We start from the raw sequence: 17476 nt of genomic DNA, 5'->3' as shown, positions 1-17476 counted from the left end.
ACAACTCCTTGAAGTTGATACAACAAGCAAACAGAAAGGACACTGTTGGGTGGGAGGGAGGTGAGGGAGGAGGGAGGAAGGTTTCGGTAATGGGCCATAATAATCAACCTCAGTGTATATCGACAAAATAAAATAAAAAAAAAAATAAATAGAAGGGCTAGAGGGCACTAGCTGAGGCCCTTTTTTGCCCTTCCACTAGGTGGGGACACAGTGTTTGCCCCTTCTGCCATGAGGATAGAGCAAGAAGGCCCTTACTAGACACTGAATGCCGGGGTCTTGGTCTTGGACTTCCCAGCCTCCAGAACTATGAGAAGTAAATTTCTATTGCTTATAAATTACTTAGTCTGTGGCACAAGTGGACTAAGACATGTTTGCTCTATCTTTAGATGTCAGAGGCTTCAGTTTCCTCTGGTGTTGTTTCTTTGCCTCCCTTGTTGCCTTTGGGTTTTCCTAAGAACTCTTCTTAAAGTGTCTGAGTCTTGCAGCTCTTTCAGCTGTAATCCACTATTATTTTATTGGAGACCTGTTGATGTGGTGCTAAAGTGAATATGCCACTTAACATCCACTAGGCCATAATAAAAAAGACAGGCCATAACAAGTTTTGTTGAATATGTGGAGAAATTGGCACCCTCAGACATTGCTGTTGGGATTGTAAAATGGTGCAGCCATTGTGGCAAACTGGCAGTTTTTCAAAATTGAACATAGAGCTATCATTTGACTCAGCATTTCAACTCTCACATATATAAATACACACACACACACACACACACACACACACACACACACACACACACACATACACACACAGGAGAATTGAAAACATTTATCTTAGGGCCAGCCCATGGCTCACTTGGGAGAGTGTGGTGCTGAAAACACCAAGTAAAGGGTTAAGATCCCCTTACCGGTCATCTTTAAAAAAAAAAAAAAAGAAAGAAAACATTTATCTTCACAAAAACTTGCACATGAATGTTCACAGCAACATCTGTAAAATGGAATATTATTTGGTTGTAAAAAGGAAGAAGTACTGATATATGCTACAACATGGATAAAAAAAAATCATTATATTATGCTAAGTGAAAAAAGCCAGTTACAAAATTCCACATATTGTTTGACTACGTTTACATGAAATGTCCAGAATAGGCAAATTCATAGAGACAGAAAGTAGATTAGTGGTTGCCAGGGGCTGGGGGCAGGGAGGAATAGGGAATGACTGCTAATGGGCACACTTTTCTTTTTGGGATGATAAAAATGTTTTAAAATTAAATAGTGGTTGTGCAACTTTCTGAATATATACTAAAAAATCACTGAATTGTATTATATTCAAATAAAGCTGTTGTAAAAAATGAGGGGTTTGGCTCCTATATCTTGTTCATTGAAAGGCTCCACCACAGGTCACATCACAGTTGCTGCCTTCAGTGGTGCACGGGCATCTGTGTGGGTGCCTTCCCTCTTCTCTAAGGCTTGTGTTCTGTGTTTGGATTGTGCACTGTGTCCATGTCTGATCTGTCTCAACACATGGCTTTCTGTAACAAAGCTGTTAGGCAGGGCCTCACCCTTGAGGCACACAGACAGTGCTGCAGGCCCCAGATGCTGCCCATGACTCTTCTGCACAAATGCAAGGCCCCTTTGGCTGGAGTGCAAGGCTGCCAGCCTGCACGGTGGCTTTCACTGCCACTCCAGCTGGACTCAGTTGATCTCCCACAAGTTTCCCTGTATGTCCAGTGTTGGCATAATGGGGTGCTGGGTGGAGGGAAGAGGTAGGCATAGGTTCTGGGCTGGTGCAAGTCTGGGCAGCAGGTTAGTTTGATCTGAACACTTCAGAGGGTGGGCCCTCTGGATGGGAATTGTGCCAGGTGATGGCATGGGTGACATTGCAATATCTGGGCTTGCTTGATTCTCAGGGCACAGTTCATCATATTGATGCAGAGCTGAATAGACGCCTCATAGCCCCTGGGCACTTTTGGTGTCAAGAGAGCCTAGGATGGCTCCTTCTAGGGCCATGTTATCTTCCTTTGGCTGCTTTCTCCCTGCACCTTCTGGAGGTTAAATTGAGCAGAGGGAACCACAGAAATTGCTCCCAAATCCTTAGCCTTGGCATTTAAAAAGCTGTGTGGCTAGCAAACTTTTAATTGCAAAGTGAAGTTAGCCAAAAACTGAATACATTGGAGTTGTTTAAAATCAAACAGCAGCATTTGTCCTGGAGATCTGGAGGTAAAATGTGAAGAGGAGGAATGGAGCTCATCTTTGGAGTGGGAGAAAAATGGAAGCCAGAGGTGCAAAGCAGAAACTATAATTGCTTGTTCTAAATTGCTATTTCCCCATTCCCAGAGAAATAAATAACCTATGATGAGTGACGAAAGACAAGATGGTTTTTCTTAAGTGTTGATCTTAAATTGGCTCATGCTGATTTCTGGCTCCTGGCTTGCTGGGGGTTACTTTGCCAGTGACCTTAGCCTCCTAGCCCAGCCTGCATTTCGAGGCCACAGCTACATCTTCTGTACTGGTAATAATCTGGTCTAGGCTGCAGAGAGGATGGGAGAGGATGGTTTTGCCAAACTTTTCCACTTGGGAGTGAGGACTCTTGCTCCCCTCCCTGTGGGAAGGCCTATAGTCAGGGGTGGGGTGGGGGAAAGTGGTTGCCAAGAAATATCAGAGAGAGCCATCTCTCAGGTGCCTGAAAGAGCTTCCTGAGCCCCTGCTAATCCACGGACACCCTCTTCGATGCATGGGAGTTTCATGGGGCCTTTTGCCTTCTTTCTGGGTAGCCTCCCTGCTATTTGTGGCATTGCTACTTGTAGGGCTCTTAGGGGGTCCCCTGCTTGTGGCTCCTGAGACCACCACGGGCTTGTCCTACACAGAGGCCTCTAAGAAGGACAGATCTCAGATTAGGTTGCTTTTGCTTTTTCTAGAAGGTGATGATTGGGTAGTAGCTGCTCCTTCAGCCCCACAAGCCTACCTGTTTCTCCAGAGAGCACATTTGCCTTTCTTTCCAGGGTAGGGAACTCCCTTATTTCCAAACCAGTGCTCTCATCCTTTGGGGTCCTGCTCATATGCCACCTCCTCTGGGAAGTCTTATCAGGTGTCCTCTCAGCTGAGTGAGTCCAGGCAGCTCGCTGAACTGTTCTGATCTTCAGTGTCCTCATCTCTGAAATGCTTTTTATCCAGCCCTGCCTGCCTTGCAGGACTGTTGTGAGACCCAATTCTAGAAGCTCTCTGGAACTGCACTGTGCTGGGCAGGTGGTGGGGGGCAGGGTAATTTCTCTGTTCTGGGATGTGTATTTGGGGAGTGTTTGGTGGTCTGAGAGCTGCAGCATTTCCGATTGTTTTTCTCCACACAGGTCATTTCATGGGCAACAACACAGTGCTGGATGTTCTGCGGCGCGAAGGCTATGAGGTAGAACACGCCCCCGCTGGACGACCCATCAACAAGTAACCTTCCTGTGCTTCTGTCCTAGTTGGGGAGCCACTAGGTGAACCGAGACCTCCACAGGCCTGCCTGGGCACCAGGGTGGGCTGCTAACCTGCGAGGCTCAGAGGACCCCAGCACACTAATTACCCCTAGGCTTGGGAGCAGTGGCCATTAGATGGGCACTTGGCACTGGCTCAGCTGGCACCCCGTGTGGCTGGTGTTGTCAGATAAGGGTTGGCTGGGTGGGCACTTTTGGCTGCAGAGGCCACACTGGCCTGTTCCTTAGCAGTGTTTGGAGAGGAAGGGAAGACGAAGGGAAGGTTGCCACGGAGTCTTGGGCAATTAGGTAATCAGGCTTAATGCTCAGTGCCCTTCACCCTAAGCCTTTTTGAAGTTTTAGGGAGGCTGAATGGCAGAAATAGGATATAATGGTGGGTCAGAGGGGCTGGAGGTGCAGGGAGTACCTGTCTGACGCCTCTTGGAGGCATGAGCAAAGCTCCTCTTTCTGAGCTGTTTCCTCCTCCCTAGGTTTGTTTATTTCACGTTTTTATGCAGAATCGCCCTCTGCCCCCATGGATCTTTCTGTAAAGAACTCAGGAAGCCCAGACCCCAGCTCCTCAGCAATGCTGTCCATCCCACACTGGCCTCCCTACTAGTCTCCACCCTCTTTCCAGTCCCAGTGGGCAAAGGAGGTCCTGCCCTATCCCCTGTATTAGTTTGCTTGGGCTGCCATAACAAAATACCACAGACTGGGGGGCTTAAATGAACAGAAATTCATTTTCTCACAGTTCTGGAAGCTGGAAGTCCAAGATCAATGTGTCAGCAGGTTTCTTCTCTCCTGAAGCCTCTCTCCTTCAGAAGGTGCAGATGGCCACCTTCTCTTGGTGTCCTTATATGGCCTTTTCTCTGTGAGCATGCATCCGTGGTGACTTTCCTTATAAGGAAACCAGTCCTGTTGCATTAGGGCCCATCCTAATGGCCTCACTTTAACTGACTGGGCCTTTCAAGGCCCTATCTCCAAATATAGTCATATTCTGAGGTACTGGGGTTTGGAGCTTCAACAATTCAGCCTATAACCCCTCCTCATTCTTCTTGCCCTAACTCCCTCCAGATTGGTGGTCACCAGTGCCCCCTCCTGGCAGAGATCTCAGCTGTAGTGAGAGTACTCCAGGATGCAGATGCCGGTCCCCTCTGATAGAGGATCCAGCTGTGTGTGTGTCGTGTGTGTGTTGTGTGTGTGTGTTGCTTGCTGTTCCCAAGCTCCCTCATTCTGTCTCTAACCCTGACACCTGCCCCTGGAGGAAGAGAAGTCAGGAATCCATACTTTTGAAAGCTCTCCCAGAGATTCTGATGCACAGTGCAGGCTGAAAACCAGTGCCTTCATGAAACTGGGCTGCTCACACTTCCCAGGGGAGGAAAATAACATTTATTGATGGATTGTCAGGTGGCACCCAGGTTCACATGGACTTTCTGTTAATCCTCAACCCAGCCTGTGAGGTTGATGAAGAAACTGTGAAAGGTCACACAGCTAATCAGAGCCAGGATACAGCTCAGAATCCTCCACCCCAAAACCCTTCTCTTTCTGCCCTCTTCTCCCACCTTTTACTTTCCAGCTTCTTTGTCTGTTTGTGCAGTTTCCTCTGCCAGATTCATTCACCCCCCTCGCCCCCCCCCCAGCTCTCTCTATCAGAATCTGTGAGATCCAATGCAGATGTCACATCTTCCACCACTGCTCTAGCCTGGGTTTACTCTGTGTGAGCCCAAGGAATTTGGTTTGTGTTTCTGCAGCAGCCTTGAGTAAGAGCTCTCTCCTTCTTCTAGAGCTTTCCGGACAAGGATCTAATTTTCAAAATTGGATCCCGAGAAGTACCCATCCTGGCACCCGACACACAGTGGGGTCTTAATTAGGGTTGGTTGATGTGTAAATAACATCTGTTGCTGTGAATGCCCATGTGCATTCATTTATTCACCAGTGGGGGTACCTGAGAGATTTTAGTGGTGAACTTGCATGTGGTGGTCCTAGGTGAAGCCATGAGTGAAGGTAAGGTCTCCAAAGGAGCTCCTGTTCAGGGAAAGGGGACAGGGGGTGGGGGGAAGGGCTCAGAGTGGGAGAAATGCCCACAGTGAGGGGCCTGGCAAGGAGGAGCAGGGCAGTGTAGAGATACCTGCTTCTTTCTTCCTCTCCTCAGCAACCACATGAAAGTCCTTGAGGCATGATTCTGATCATATGGAACTTGAATCTGGGGCAGGCTTGTGTAAGTGGGAGCAGGAGGACTGCTAAATGGTGACCCAGCTTACTCCAGGCCCAGCCAGCACCCTGAGTCTTGGGGTAGGCCAGTATTAGGAAGACAGAGATGTGTGTGTGTTGGGGTGCGGGAAGGCAACTGGCAGCCATGACTCTCCACCTGTCAGCAGGCTGGAAAACACAGGAAATGCTCCTGGCTGTGAAGTTGCCCTTCCCTGGGCACAGAAGAGGAAGGGATGGGGTAGACCAGCCTGTTAGGCTGGTCTGCAGAGAGCTTAGCCACTTCCCTCTGGGATAATGAGTAATGTGTTAGTTTTCTATTGCTGCCATAACAAATTATCAAACTCAATAGCCTAAAACAACACAGAATTATTAATTTACAGTTCTGTGGATCAGAAGTCTGACACAAGGTCTTGCTGTCTAAAATCAAGGTGTTGGAAGGGCTACATTACCTTTTGGAGGTTTTAGAGAATTTTTTTTTCCAGCTTCTAGAGGCTGCCCACATTCTTTGGCTTGTGGTCCCTTCCTCCATCCTCAAAGCCAGCAATGTTGCATCCCTATGCCCATTCTTCTGTAGTTACATCTCCCTCTGACCACAGAAAGGGTCTCTGGTTTTAAAGGCCCATGTGATTAGATTGGGCACATCTGGATAATCCAGGATACTGTTCTCAGTTTATGGCCCTTGGCTTAATCATATCTGCAAAATTCCTTTTACCATGAAAGGTGACATATCAGAGTTTCTGTGGGCTAGGACATGGACATCTTTGGAGGTGATTATCCTGCCTACCGTGGATGCTAGTGAGGATGGGGCTACACAATGGGGTGCTCTAAGGTTTTGGCTAACCTTCTAGGGTATATACAACTTCATTCATCCTCACATAGAGGGACTGGGAGAGTGGGGGATGCACTGGTTGACATGGCTTCCCTGCTTTGCATAGACACAAAGAAGGATGAATGGTATCCAGGAAAGAGCCCATGCTCTGCTGCTTGTGTAAAATTGCCCTATCTCACCTGGTTGCTACGAGGATTAGAACAGCCCAGGCTGTTGGCTGGTATGGGGACCCAAACCTGTGACGTTGGTGTTATAAGGCTGTGCTCTAACCAACTGAGCCAACTGGCAACCAGTGTGTTTCTTTCCCAAAAGGAAATGAGGATGAGGTGGTTAGAAGCCAGGCCTGTGAACACTTCACCTGGAAATAGGGTGGGCTACTAACTGCCAGAGAGCCTCTTTCTGAATAAAGCCCTCATAAAGGTACAGCGAGGGTTAAGGCCTACTTCATTTGTTTTAAGCAGATGGCATTTAAACATTTTCCATCCCTTTTTAAATGCTATAATCTTCAGTGATTTTCTAGACCGTGTGGACCCGCTGGTTGTTGGGAAAATGCAGTAATTACATGCAGTTAAAAAAAATCTTAGATTTTTCTCCCCAGGGCTAGGAGATTTGGAGAGAGTACAATGAGGATATGTGAGGGAGAAATAAAGACGTCAAAGTGACCAATTCTCCAGGTGGCTTCAAAAAACGGGTAACTCCTGCCCTCCCTCACCAGATCGAACTTTCAGGTTGTCTGCCGCTTGTGAGGTCCTGAGCTGCAGGAGCCAGGGAGTGTGTGACTCTCGCCATGCCGTGTGACCCTCCTCCAGACACCTTCTCCTTCCACCCTTGTTTACAGAGAGAAGAGTAAAAGGCCTTCGGTGCAGCCCTTCCCATCTGCCATCTTTGCTCCAAAAGCGCCAGCCCCTGAAGCACCGTCACCGGAAGTCGTGTCTGCGGTGCTTTCACGGCTGCCGCCCCATGGGTTCCCGCCCGGAAGTGCCGACCTGCCAGGGGAGGCAGAGCGGAAGTTCCGGAAAAAGTGGAGGCGGTCGCAGCGGAGGCATCGACTCCGGCAATTCAGCGACTTGTGGGTCCGCCTGGAGGAGAGGAGGTGAGGCGGGTGGGCCGGCCGGGCGGGCATCTGTCCTTACCCTGGGAGGAGGGTGATGAGCAGACGCAGGCATGCCCTTCGCATTGGTAGGGATGGGAGCCCCGCTCATGGAGCAGCCCTTCCCTTTCCTCGCGGCCGCAGGCACCTGTTGTCTGTCCATTGTGATAGAGGTGACTCCAGATTTAAGGTAGTTGCTTAAAGCAGGGCAAAAGTAACATGTTTATGCTTATTAAAGAGCAAATGTAGGGGTATGTATGAATGGGTCTGTTAAAAATAGAATGAGGCTGGAATACAGGTTGCAAGGGACTTGATTTTCCAGCCCTGTCTCCACCACAGATCTGGGGGAGTTTGATAGCTTTGCAGAGCTGGAAGCCACTCTGTAGGAATGAGTGTGTTTAACCCCCACATGGTAGGGGAGGGATGGTGACCACAAAATGTACACACTCAGAGATGGCTGGGGGTGGTGGTGGATCAGAGATGGATAGCGGAGCCTGGGTCTGCGGGGTGCAAGGCCATTGGAAGAACATCAGAGAGCATGGGATCCAGGATCCAATTAAATTCAACCTAGACTTACTGAGTTTCTGCTGTTGTGTTGGGTGCTGTGTCTGTGGGGTGAACCAGACAGACATTGGCTCTGCCTTCATGGAGCTCACAGTCTGGTGAGGAAGCCAGATTTTGAGAAGATAATTTGCGAGAAAAGTGTAGGGTGCTGTGGGAATAGTTTGTGTATTATAGGTGACTACTTAGGGTCAGGGGATTAGGAAAAGCCTCCCTGAGGAAGAGTCGTTTTGGCTGATACTAAGCAGAAGCCAGGCAAAGTCAAGCCTGTCGAATAGAGCTGAGTCTGGCTCACTAGATGCAGGGATCCAGTGCCTGTATAGATGCTTAATAAATGTCAAGTGAATGAGTGAAGGAACAACAGGATAGGGAAGGGGAGGAGTTGGGGGCAGGGGAAGCAGTGATTTTGCCTGGTGTGGAGGGAACGATAATGTTAAACCAAGACAAAGTAATTCTGGCTGGAGCCTGGGAAGTGAAGGGGTAGTGGGGTGAGATGGGTCCAGTTGTAAACAAGGAGGGAAGTAGGGAGCCATTGCATGGTTTGAAGCAGGTGACTGATGTGCTGTGTGACTTGCATTTTTAAATGGACAGAGGGCTGGCAGCCAACTAGGACCCGGAGAACAGGGACAGCTCCTCTTAGTGTCCATGTCCCAGGGTGGCTCCTTAACCATCCTTCATGGATGGAGGAATAAATTGGCCTGTTTAGTCCTTTTTCATCCTGGGCCGTTTCGTTTCAAGGTAGTCATGGGTTGAGCTGAAAGAACCAGGTGAGCCTGAGGTCATGGGCCCCTAAGCTCCTACTGTCTTGACCTGGCATGCCTGCATGGGGTTCACACCAGGCCTGAAGTGGGGCAGGTGAGAGAGGCTGAGACCCAAGGAGGAATCCTCGTGACCTGGCTGTGCCTCTGTAGCGGCCAGTGAGGAGGGTCTCTGCCTAATATTGCCCAGAGGCTAATAATGATTAGCAAACTCTGAATTTAGCCTTCTTAAACTAAGACTTTTAATAATCCTTGAACCAAAAACCAAACATCCGGTGGATAGTTGGCCAGTCTGCTAGTCTTAATATCCTCTATCATTTGGTTTTCTGCTAGCAGTGGCCAAAGACACCAAGGATACAGGATGCCTGTTAACATGCTAATGCCCATTCCTGTCTTTAAAGAGGGGAGATGAAAGCTGTGTGGGCATTTGGGGGACTTGGAGTGTGCAGTGGCTTTCACTGTGCCCTGACACTCTTTCTCTTTGTCCCAGTGCTGTAGTCCCACACCTCCAGGTCCCTGTCCTGGACAGGCACATCTCCACTGAGCTGAGGCTCCCTCGCCATGGGAATTCCCACCACAGCCAGATGGTGGCCAGCAGTGCCTGCCTGTGTCTCTGGACTCCTGTGTTCTGGGTGCTGGTGCTGGCTTTCCAAACAGAGACACCCCTCCTATAATGACTGGAGGAGCCACCAGGCCAACACTGAGCCCTCGGACTGGAAGGATGGCCTTTCCTGTACTCCACACTTTGGTCTGGCCTTGGTAGGCCCAACCCTACCAAGAGACTTCTCCCAAAGAAGGAACCCACTGTAGATTCTCATCATTCCAAGAAATGTCTTTGGGTTATTCAACAATGTTGGGGGGAGGTGTACAGTCTTGTAACATAATGAGTTGTATGAAAATAATAAATTGTAAATGAGTTGTATGAAAATAAATACTGTTTTGCGTGGCCTTTTCTTTTCTTCATGATTTGTGTATATCAGGCAGACAACTCTTTTGCTCACACCCTCTGAATACTGTCACTGCTTCCTGCTGGGTCCTACACCACTCAGCTACACTTCTGGATCCCTTTGGATGCTGGCTTTGGATCCTGACCCTTTTCTCCTTCCTGCTGCTCTTCTCCCTGTTTGCTCCTCCGTCTGGGTGCAGGGGTCAGTAGGTCATGGAACTTGTGTTCTTCAACTGTCTATTCAGGGGCTGGTGAACAGGGTGCTCCCTGTGCTCTGACAAATGCTTTCCTTGTGTACAGTAAATGAACGTGTCTCCCTGACATCTGGGGCGTAGGAGGATGGCTATGCTTTGTCAGAGGTGCTGTGCAAGAAAAGTGGTTTTCAAACTCTACCTTCCTCCTGTCTTGTTATTATTTATATGTTTATTGGCAATATCTTTTCCAAACAAAACCTTGTAGGGAATCTCTATATAAAATGAGTAAGACTAGAACTGCCCTGGTTGAGTCTGAACTGGGAACTTGTAGCCCTGCCCAGCAGATCTCCCTTCCCCTAACCACTATGGTTCCCTACCAGGGTCTCTCACCTGTGGCAAGGTTGCCTTATGGTCCTCCTTCCCGGGCTTCTGAGTAGCTCATAAAGCTCCAGAAGGTCTGTCCAGGACTTGGGTGGGACCAATAAAAAGTAGTTGTGTTTGTTCCTAATCTGGTTTAGAGTAAGATTGATTTCCTGAGTTTGTAGCTCTGGCTTCCTTTCCAGAGGCTTTCTTGTGAGTTCATTCTTAGTCAGTTCCAGGGCCCAGAAGATCTTTGTGGCCTTACTGAAAGGTGGTGTGATGGCAATCAGGAGTCATGTCCATTGCCTTTGCTCCATTCTGTACCCACTGTATTGCAGAGGTAGCTGGACTAAAATCTTCCCCAGATTCTCTTGCTGCTATAATTTAGATCCTCCTAATTGGAGAATTGGAATTTGGAAGGTAGAAGGGGGCAGAGGGTCTTTTACTTCAGCAGTGGTGGCAGTTATGTGCAGGCCCTGGCAGACACTTTGTGCAGTGGCCAGGCTGTGCATCCCACTCTAGTCACTATCTTCCCGGATGGAAGGAGCCGTGAGGTCAGCACAGTTTCCTGCTGATTTCTGACCCTGAATTACAGCTGCTGTGGTGCCTAATATCAACCCTCTGACTTCTGCAGCTGCAGCCATTCCAGTGATTTGTTAGCACCTATTTCTGGTTGAAACACCAACAGAAGGTTCTGATTTATGCACTAAACTCTGACTGATAGAAGTGGTGCTCCTGCTCGTGACGAGTCTGTTCTTAACTTTGAAGGGTAAAATGGGAGGGTAGGACCACTGTGGCTAACCCAGTTCCTCCAGCTCTTTGTAAGGGGGTGGTGTGGCTTTCTTCAGAGGCTCACATCTACTGGGTGGTTCCCTGGTTTCTTGGGTCATGGTATGGCTGAGGAAGCAAACAGACCATTGTTGGCAGGGCTGACACAAAATGGGTTGTCACAGTGGCTGCTCCATTTTAGCACTGGCCCACCAACCTCTGCTTTTGAGGTGCCAGGGGCTCAAGTGCACCTGGCTGGGACTTGCTAGTTTTCACACAGGTTCATCCTAAAGTGGAAGGGGAAAATTCCTCTGTACTTGGGCAGGACTGATTCATACTTTTGTGAAAGCACAGGCTCTTCCAAGGGTTGTAATGTAGCTCCATAGAGAGGGGAACTGGCACCGTGGGCCAAGATCATCTTATCCTGCTCATCTACTACCAGCTATGATCCCTGCATCAACCTTCCATGTGTTGGGCTCTGAGAGCCTTAATCTGGTCTAGGCACAGAAGCACCTGGGGCTGTGCGACAGAAATGCACACCAGGACTTTCATGCTAGTGTGAAGAGGAAGGGAGGGAGCCTGTGTGGTAGGGAATGCTGTGGCCTGGGAAGCAAGCTGCCTCTCACGTGGCATTGGGGAGCGGGTTTAATAGGTGGCAGATGAGCCCACTGCTTCCACGTCACAGCTTGGATAACCAACAAAGAACTCAAACACTTTATTTTAGATCATAAGAGAAATAAAAGCCACACTTTCTACCCTTAAGTCAAATCGGAAATAACATTTTTTTGTATAAAGTATTTAGACCTTTCCCCCTCATCAGGAAAGATCTCTGGACTGAGGTGGCACCATTTCAATTTCACTCATTCAGCTGGCACAGCAAAGCTGACCCCTTGGCAATCCAGTAGTCTTTGGACCGCTTGGAAGGTAAGAGGACGGTCACCACGAAGTTGGTCGAATGGCCTAATTAAAAATACAGGAAAAATGAGAGTCGTTACTTAAAGAATAACCTCCTGATACAAAGAGACAAGATACTGAGAGTCAAGACCCTGGGTTCCAGACCTGACTGCTTCTAAAGATGTTGGGCAAATAATCCTATGGGTTTCAGTTTTATGCTCTATAAATGAAGATTATAGAACAAATGATCTTTTAGGACCTGTCCAGCTTAGATTTTGTGTGACTTCATGAGCTATGTTTCAAGATCATTGCAGTCTGAATCCAGGAGCACAGGACTGAGCTTTCAATGGGATTTGGGCATGCAGTGGCAGGTTGAGAATGCCTGTATCTCTCTCTCCTTACCTTTGTGTGCCATTCCCTGCATGGTGCCTTGGCAGGTGCTTGAGTGACAGGTCTCCCAGTGCCACCAGCTCGAGCTCAAGGGCCAGCAAGCCTAGACAGTCTTCATATGGACTTACTGGTTTTATGGGGCTCAAGAATTTAGCTCAAGGTCCTGAGCACCCCCTTTGCAACTTCCTCTTCCCTTCTTCCAGGCTTTCCTGGGGCAGGAACAAGGCACACACTTCCCTCAGGCCATCTGTGCCTGGGACTGGAGGGCCTCCTCTCAGTCTGAAGAAGCACTGGGAGGCCTCCTCTTGGTCTGGAGAAGCACTTAGGGCATGACCAAACCTTTGGAGCCATTGTGTCTGATTTAAGCAGAATGAAGTCACTCTTGGCCAGAAAGGAATTCAGCTGCCATGCAAAAATTTCAATCTCTACATCTCACCACTGCTTTCTAATGGGTTCACTGTACAGTGCTGAGAGGACTCAGCAGTCAGATAGTAACTGTCTCCATGAGGGTGGATGATTGGGATTGGTGTGTGTGTGGCCCCACATCACATGTGTACTTGAACTGAGGTCTGGAAGGCTGACATAAGAGGCCCTGTGCCATCATGGCTGCAAAACCAGGTGGTTAAAGCGAACACACAGATGCTGTGTCAGTGAAACGAGGTAAAAAGGAACTAAAGATGGGCTTCTTTACTGGGAAGGGAAATAGGAAGATTAGAAGGAGGTTGTGGATAGCTGTGTGTGTGTATAAAAAGGGTGTGGAAATAGACTGTTTCTGACCCAAAAGGATCAGTGGTGCGTGATGTATGGTATTTGAGAACCTGGCAGGCAGGGATGAATAAGCCTTAGAACTGTTAAGCCAGGTCAAAGGAAAGCTTGCTGCCTCCAGATGGGAGCAGAGCCTGTCACTGGTCCTAGCTGCACTAGCTCCCAGGTTGGTGGCGGCTGCACCTCAGTGAAGGAACATGTTTTGCACCTGAGAATAATTCAAGCTTCCACTAACCTGTAATGATGTAAAAACTGCCTGCTTTCATCATTCCTTACACGGATACAGCTAATGAGGGACTTGGACATACATTAGTTTCATTAGTTTTCAAAACAGTATCATTCTGTAACTTAACTTAAAATTTGTTGAGAAGCTTCAATGCACTGATCTATGATCCAGACTTACTTTTAATGTTTTATCATATTTGTTTTTTATTTTAATGGAAACGTCAAAACATTATAGACACAATCAAAGTTCCTTTTGGCCCCCCTCCTCATCCTACCTACTTCCCCACACTCCTCCCAGATTATTTTGAGGCAAATACTAGACAACATGTAATTTTATCTGAAAATATTTTAGTATGTATCTCTACATCATGGCTCCTAAAACACATAAACACAGTACCACTATCATACCTAAAATATCAATAATTCCTTAATAAAAAATATGTAGTCACTGTTCAAATTTTCCTTATTAGTGTGTAGGTACATGTGTATATATACATATATATTTTATAGTATATATACACATTTTATATTTTATGGTGTGTGTATTATATATATATATTCAGCAGTTTGTTTGCTTCAGGATTCAAATAACGTCCATACCTTGCAACAGTGATGTGTATATTAAATGTTTTTTAATTACGTCTCTCTGCTTCTTTTGCTATCCCTTGCAATGTATTTGTTGAAGCAACCAGGCTGTTATCCAGTTTCCCAGAATCTGAATTCTGCTGATGGCATCCCTGTAGTGATTTTAAACACATTCCTCTATCCTGGTAAAGGAGTGTTTAGATCTAGTGGCGTGATCACATTGAAGACTGAGTTTTTTGGCAAGAACACTTCATAGGTGGTGTGTACTTTCATGAAGAAACACCTTATGACTAATTGTCTTTCTTTTTTTGGATGTTAGCAACCATTGATGATTATTACTAAGAACTATTACTTCGTTAGGGGTAAATCATTTTAAAATTCAGTGATGATTATGTATATAGAATCTATGTGTGATTTAATTTTTGTATATGGTATAAGATAAAGATCTAAATTTAGTATAAGCAGTTGTCCCAACACCATTTGTGGAATAATTTCTTCATTCTTGACCAATAATAAATGGTGCTGCTATTATGTCAAGTTCCCACATATGCTCAGTGTGTTTCTGGGCTCTCTGTCGTGCATTTCATCTGTTTGTGGAGTCTTGTGCCAGTGCAACACCATTTCAATTATTACATTTTGATATTTGTTAAATTTAGACCCTCGTACTTTATTATCTTTAAAAACATATTTTTGTTATTCCTTGTTTTTGTTTCATATGAGTATCAGAATAATAAATTCCATCAAAAATTCTATTTATTTTATTGAGAATACTTTAAATTCAGAGATTAATTTTGGGGAATTGGAATCTTTGCAATATTAAATCTTTCCATTTATGAACATGATATAGCGCTTCCATTTATTCAAGTCCTACTTTATGCTTTCAGTAACATTTTATAAAGTTCTCCAAAAGGATCTTGCCTCTCTTTGTCAGGTTTAGTCCTAGCCTCCTGATCTTCTTTTCTTTTTCTTTTTCTTTTTGGGATGGGATCACATTGATTATTTTTTGAACGTTTTCTCTACTAGTCTCTTTCTCTTGTTCTTCTGAGACTTCAATGACATAAATGTCAGATCTTTTGCTTTTGCCATACAGGTTCCTGAAGCTCTGTTCATTTCTTTCCATCTTATTTTTTTTTTTCTATGTTTTTCAGATTGGGTAATTTCAATTGATCTGTCTTCAAATTCACTGACTTTCCTCTGTCATTTCTATTTTGCTATTGATCCCACAGTGAATTGTATATTTCAGATATTGCATTTTTTAGTCCTAAAATTTCCATTTACAGTTTGTATTTCTTTGCTAAGCACCTCTCTCTTTACATTAATTTCTAATGTGTTCACCGTTACATCATGGAACATAGTTATAATAGCTGCTTTAAAATATTTATTTAATGAGGCCCGAGATCCATGGAGACCATGCGCCCCATGGTGCCAGTGTGTGACCGAGCAGGTAGGCCTCACCACCGCTGGTCTCTATCCCCAGCCTAGCCGAGTGTGGAGAGGCCCAAGACTCAAGGTGCCAGTGGGCAACTGAGCAGACACTGAGGCAGCTGTGCCAAATTGGCATCCCCAGCAGCATCCTAGCCAGAGAATAGTGTCAAACCAGTGGACCATGAAATCCCTTGCCACAATGACTAAACATCAAAGAAAAGATACCAGAAATATGAAAAAATCAAGAAAGTACAGCAGCAAAGGGCAATAACTCTCAAGCTCTAGATAGTCTAGAACAAGAAGCCCTTGAAATGTCTGGCAAGGAATTTTGAGTGATAATTCTAAGGAAACTAAATGAGATACCAGAAAACTCAGCTAGACAACACGATGAAATGAGGAAAAGTATACAGGACCTGAAGGAAGAAATGTACAAGGAAAACAATGCCCTGAAAAAGAATGTAGCAGAGCTTGCCGAGCTGAAGAATTCATTCAATGAAATTAAAAACACAACAGAGAGTTTAACCAGCAGGCTAGCAGAAGCAGAAGAGAGAACTTCTGACCTTGAAGATGGGCTGTTTGAAATAACAGATGCAGACAAAAAGAAAAAAAAAGAAAAACATTAAAAACATTGAAGAAAATCTAAGAGAGATATTAGACAAACTTAAGCGGTCAAATATCCGAATCATGGGTATTCCAGAAGGGGAGGAAAAAGGAGATTGCATTGAAAACATATTACACAAAATAGTGGCAGAAAACTTCCCAGGTATAGGGAAAGACACAGATCTTCAGATTCAGGAAGCTCAAAGATCCCCAACTGTATTCAACCCAAAAAGGTCTTCTCCAAGACATGTTATAGTCAAATTGGCAAAACTCAAAGACAAAGAGAGAATCTTAAAAGTTGCAAGAGAGAAGTGTCAAATCACCTGTAAGGGAGCCCCAATCAGACTAATATCAGACTTTTCATCACAAACCCTAAAAGCTAGAAAGGAATGGGATGATATATTCAAAACATTAAAAGACAGAGATTGTCAGCCAAGAATACTCTACCCCACAAGGCTATCCTTCCAAAATGAATGGCAAATAGTATATTTCTCAGACAAACAAAAATTGTGGGAGTTCACTACCACACGACCACCCTTACAAAAAATTCTCAAGGGAGTACTGGGTTTGGTACCTGAAAAATAACTACCACTGCCATAAAAACTCAAGAAAAATCAAAATTCACTAGTAAAATAAAAATGGCAACAATGAAGAGAGAAAAAAAGTTTATCTACAACCCAAGGAACCAACAAATACAGAAGACAAACAGTAAATCAGAAAAAAAGGAACAAAAGACACTTAAGATAGCCAAACAAAAATCAGTAAAATTCTAGGAGTAAATCAACATTTTTCAATAACAACTCTTAATGTAAAAGGATTAAATTCCCCAATCAAAAGACACAGACTGGCTGACTAAATTAAAAAGGAGGACCCAAGTATATGCGGCCTTCAAGAGACCCACTCACCCATAAAGACTCACATAGACTAAGAGTGAAAGGATGCAAAAAGATTTACCATGCAAACAGAAATGAAAAATGAGCTGGAGTAGCTATTCTTATATCTGATAAAATAGACTTTAAACTAAAAACCATAAAAAGAGATAATGAGGGCCACTACATAATGATAAAAGGATTCACCATCAAGAAGACATAACAATCATAAATATATATGCACCCAATGTCAGAGCAGCCAGACATTGTTGGACTGGAAGAATCAACTATCCAAAGTCATCAAATTCAATGCAATCCCCATCAAAATTCCAATGACATTTTTCTCAGAAATGGAAAAAAATTATCCAGACATTAATACAGAATAACAAACCATGCATAACCAAAGCAATTCTGAGCAAAAAGAAAATTATGCTGTAGGCATAATGCTACCTGACTTTAAGCTATACTACAAAGCTATAATAACCCAAACAGCGTGGTACTGGCATTAAAACAGACACACTGATCAGTGGAATAGAATAGAGAATCCAGAAATCAACCCA

The 17476-nt window shown here is 45.4% G+C and overlaps 2 protein-coding genes across 2 annotated transcripts in view; one reads left to right on the top strand and one right to left on the bottom strand.

The window, feature by feature from the left end:
* The window catches only part of TRABD2A (TraB domain containing 2A), a 61258-nt gene extending 51417 nt beyond the window's left edge, over positions 1 to 9841 (top strand). The window contains exons 5-7 of the mRNA XM_008567058.1: positions 3339 to 3429; positions 7325 to 7579; positions 9386 to 9841. Of these exons, the coding sequence (XP_008565280.1) occupies positions 3339 to 3429; positions 7325 to 7579; positions 9386 to 9569 (530 nt within the window). The 3' untranslated portion in view covers positions 9570 to 9841. The remainder of the gene's footprint in view (positions 1 to 3338; positions 3430 to 7324; positions 7580 to 9385) is intronic.
* A 2013-nt stretch (positions 9842 to 11854) lies between these two features.
* Positions 11855 to 17476, bottom strand: part of DNAH6 (dynein, axonemal, heavy chain 6) — a gene marked incomplete at its 5' end in the record, with an annotated part of 237332 nt that continues 231710 nt past the window's right edge. The window contains one exon of the mRNA XM_008567062.1: positions 11855 to 12123. Within this exon, the coding sequence (XP_008565284.1) occupies positions 12020 to 12123 (104 nt within the window). The remainder of the gene's footprint in view (positions 12124 to 17476) is intronic.

Source organism: Galeopterus variegatus, unplaced genomic scaffold (assembly GCF_000696425.1).
Source record: "Galeopterus variegatus unplaced genomic scaffold, G_variegatus-3.0.2 Scaffold289, whole genome shotgun sequence".
Taxonomy (NCBI): Eukaryota; Metazoa; Chordata; class Mammalia; order Dermoptera; family Cynocephalidae; genus Galeopterus; species Galeopterus variegatus.
Note: the sequence above shows the minus strand (reverse complement) of the source record. Positions and strands in the feature narration are given on the sequence as shown.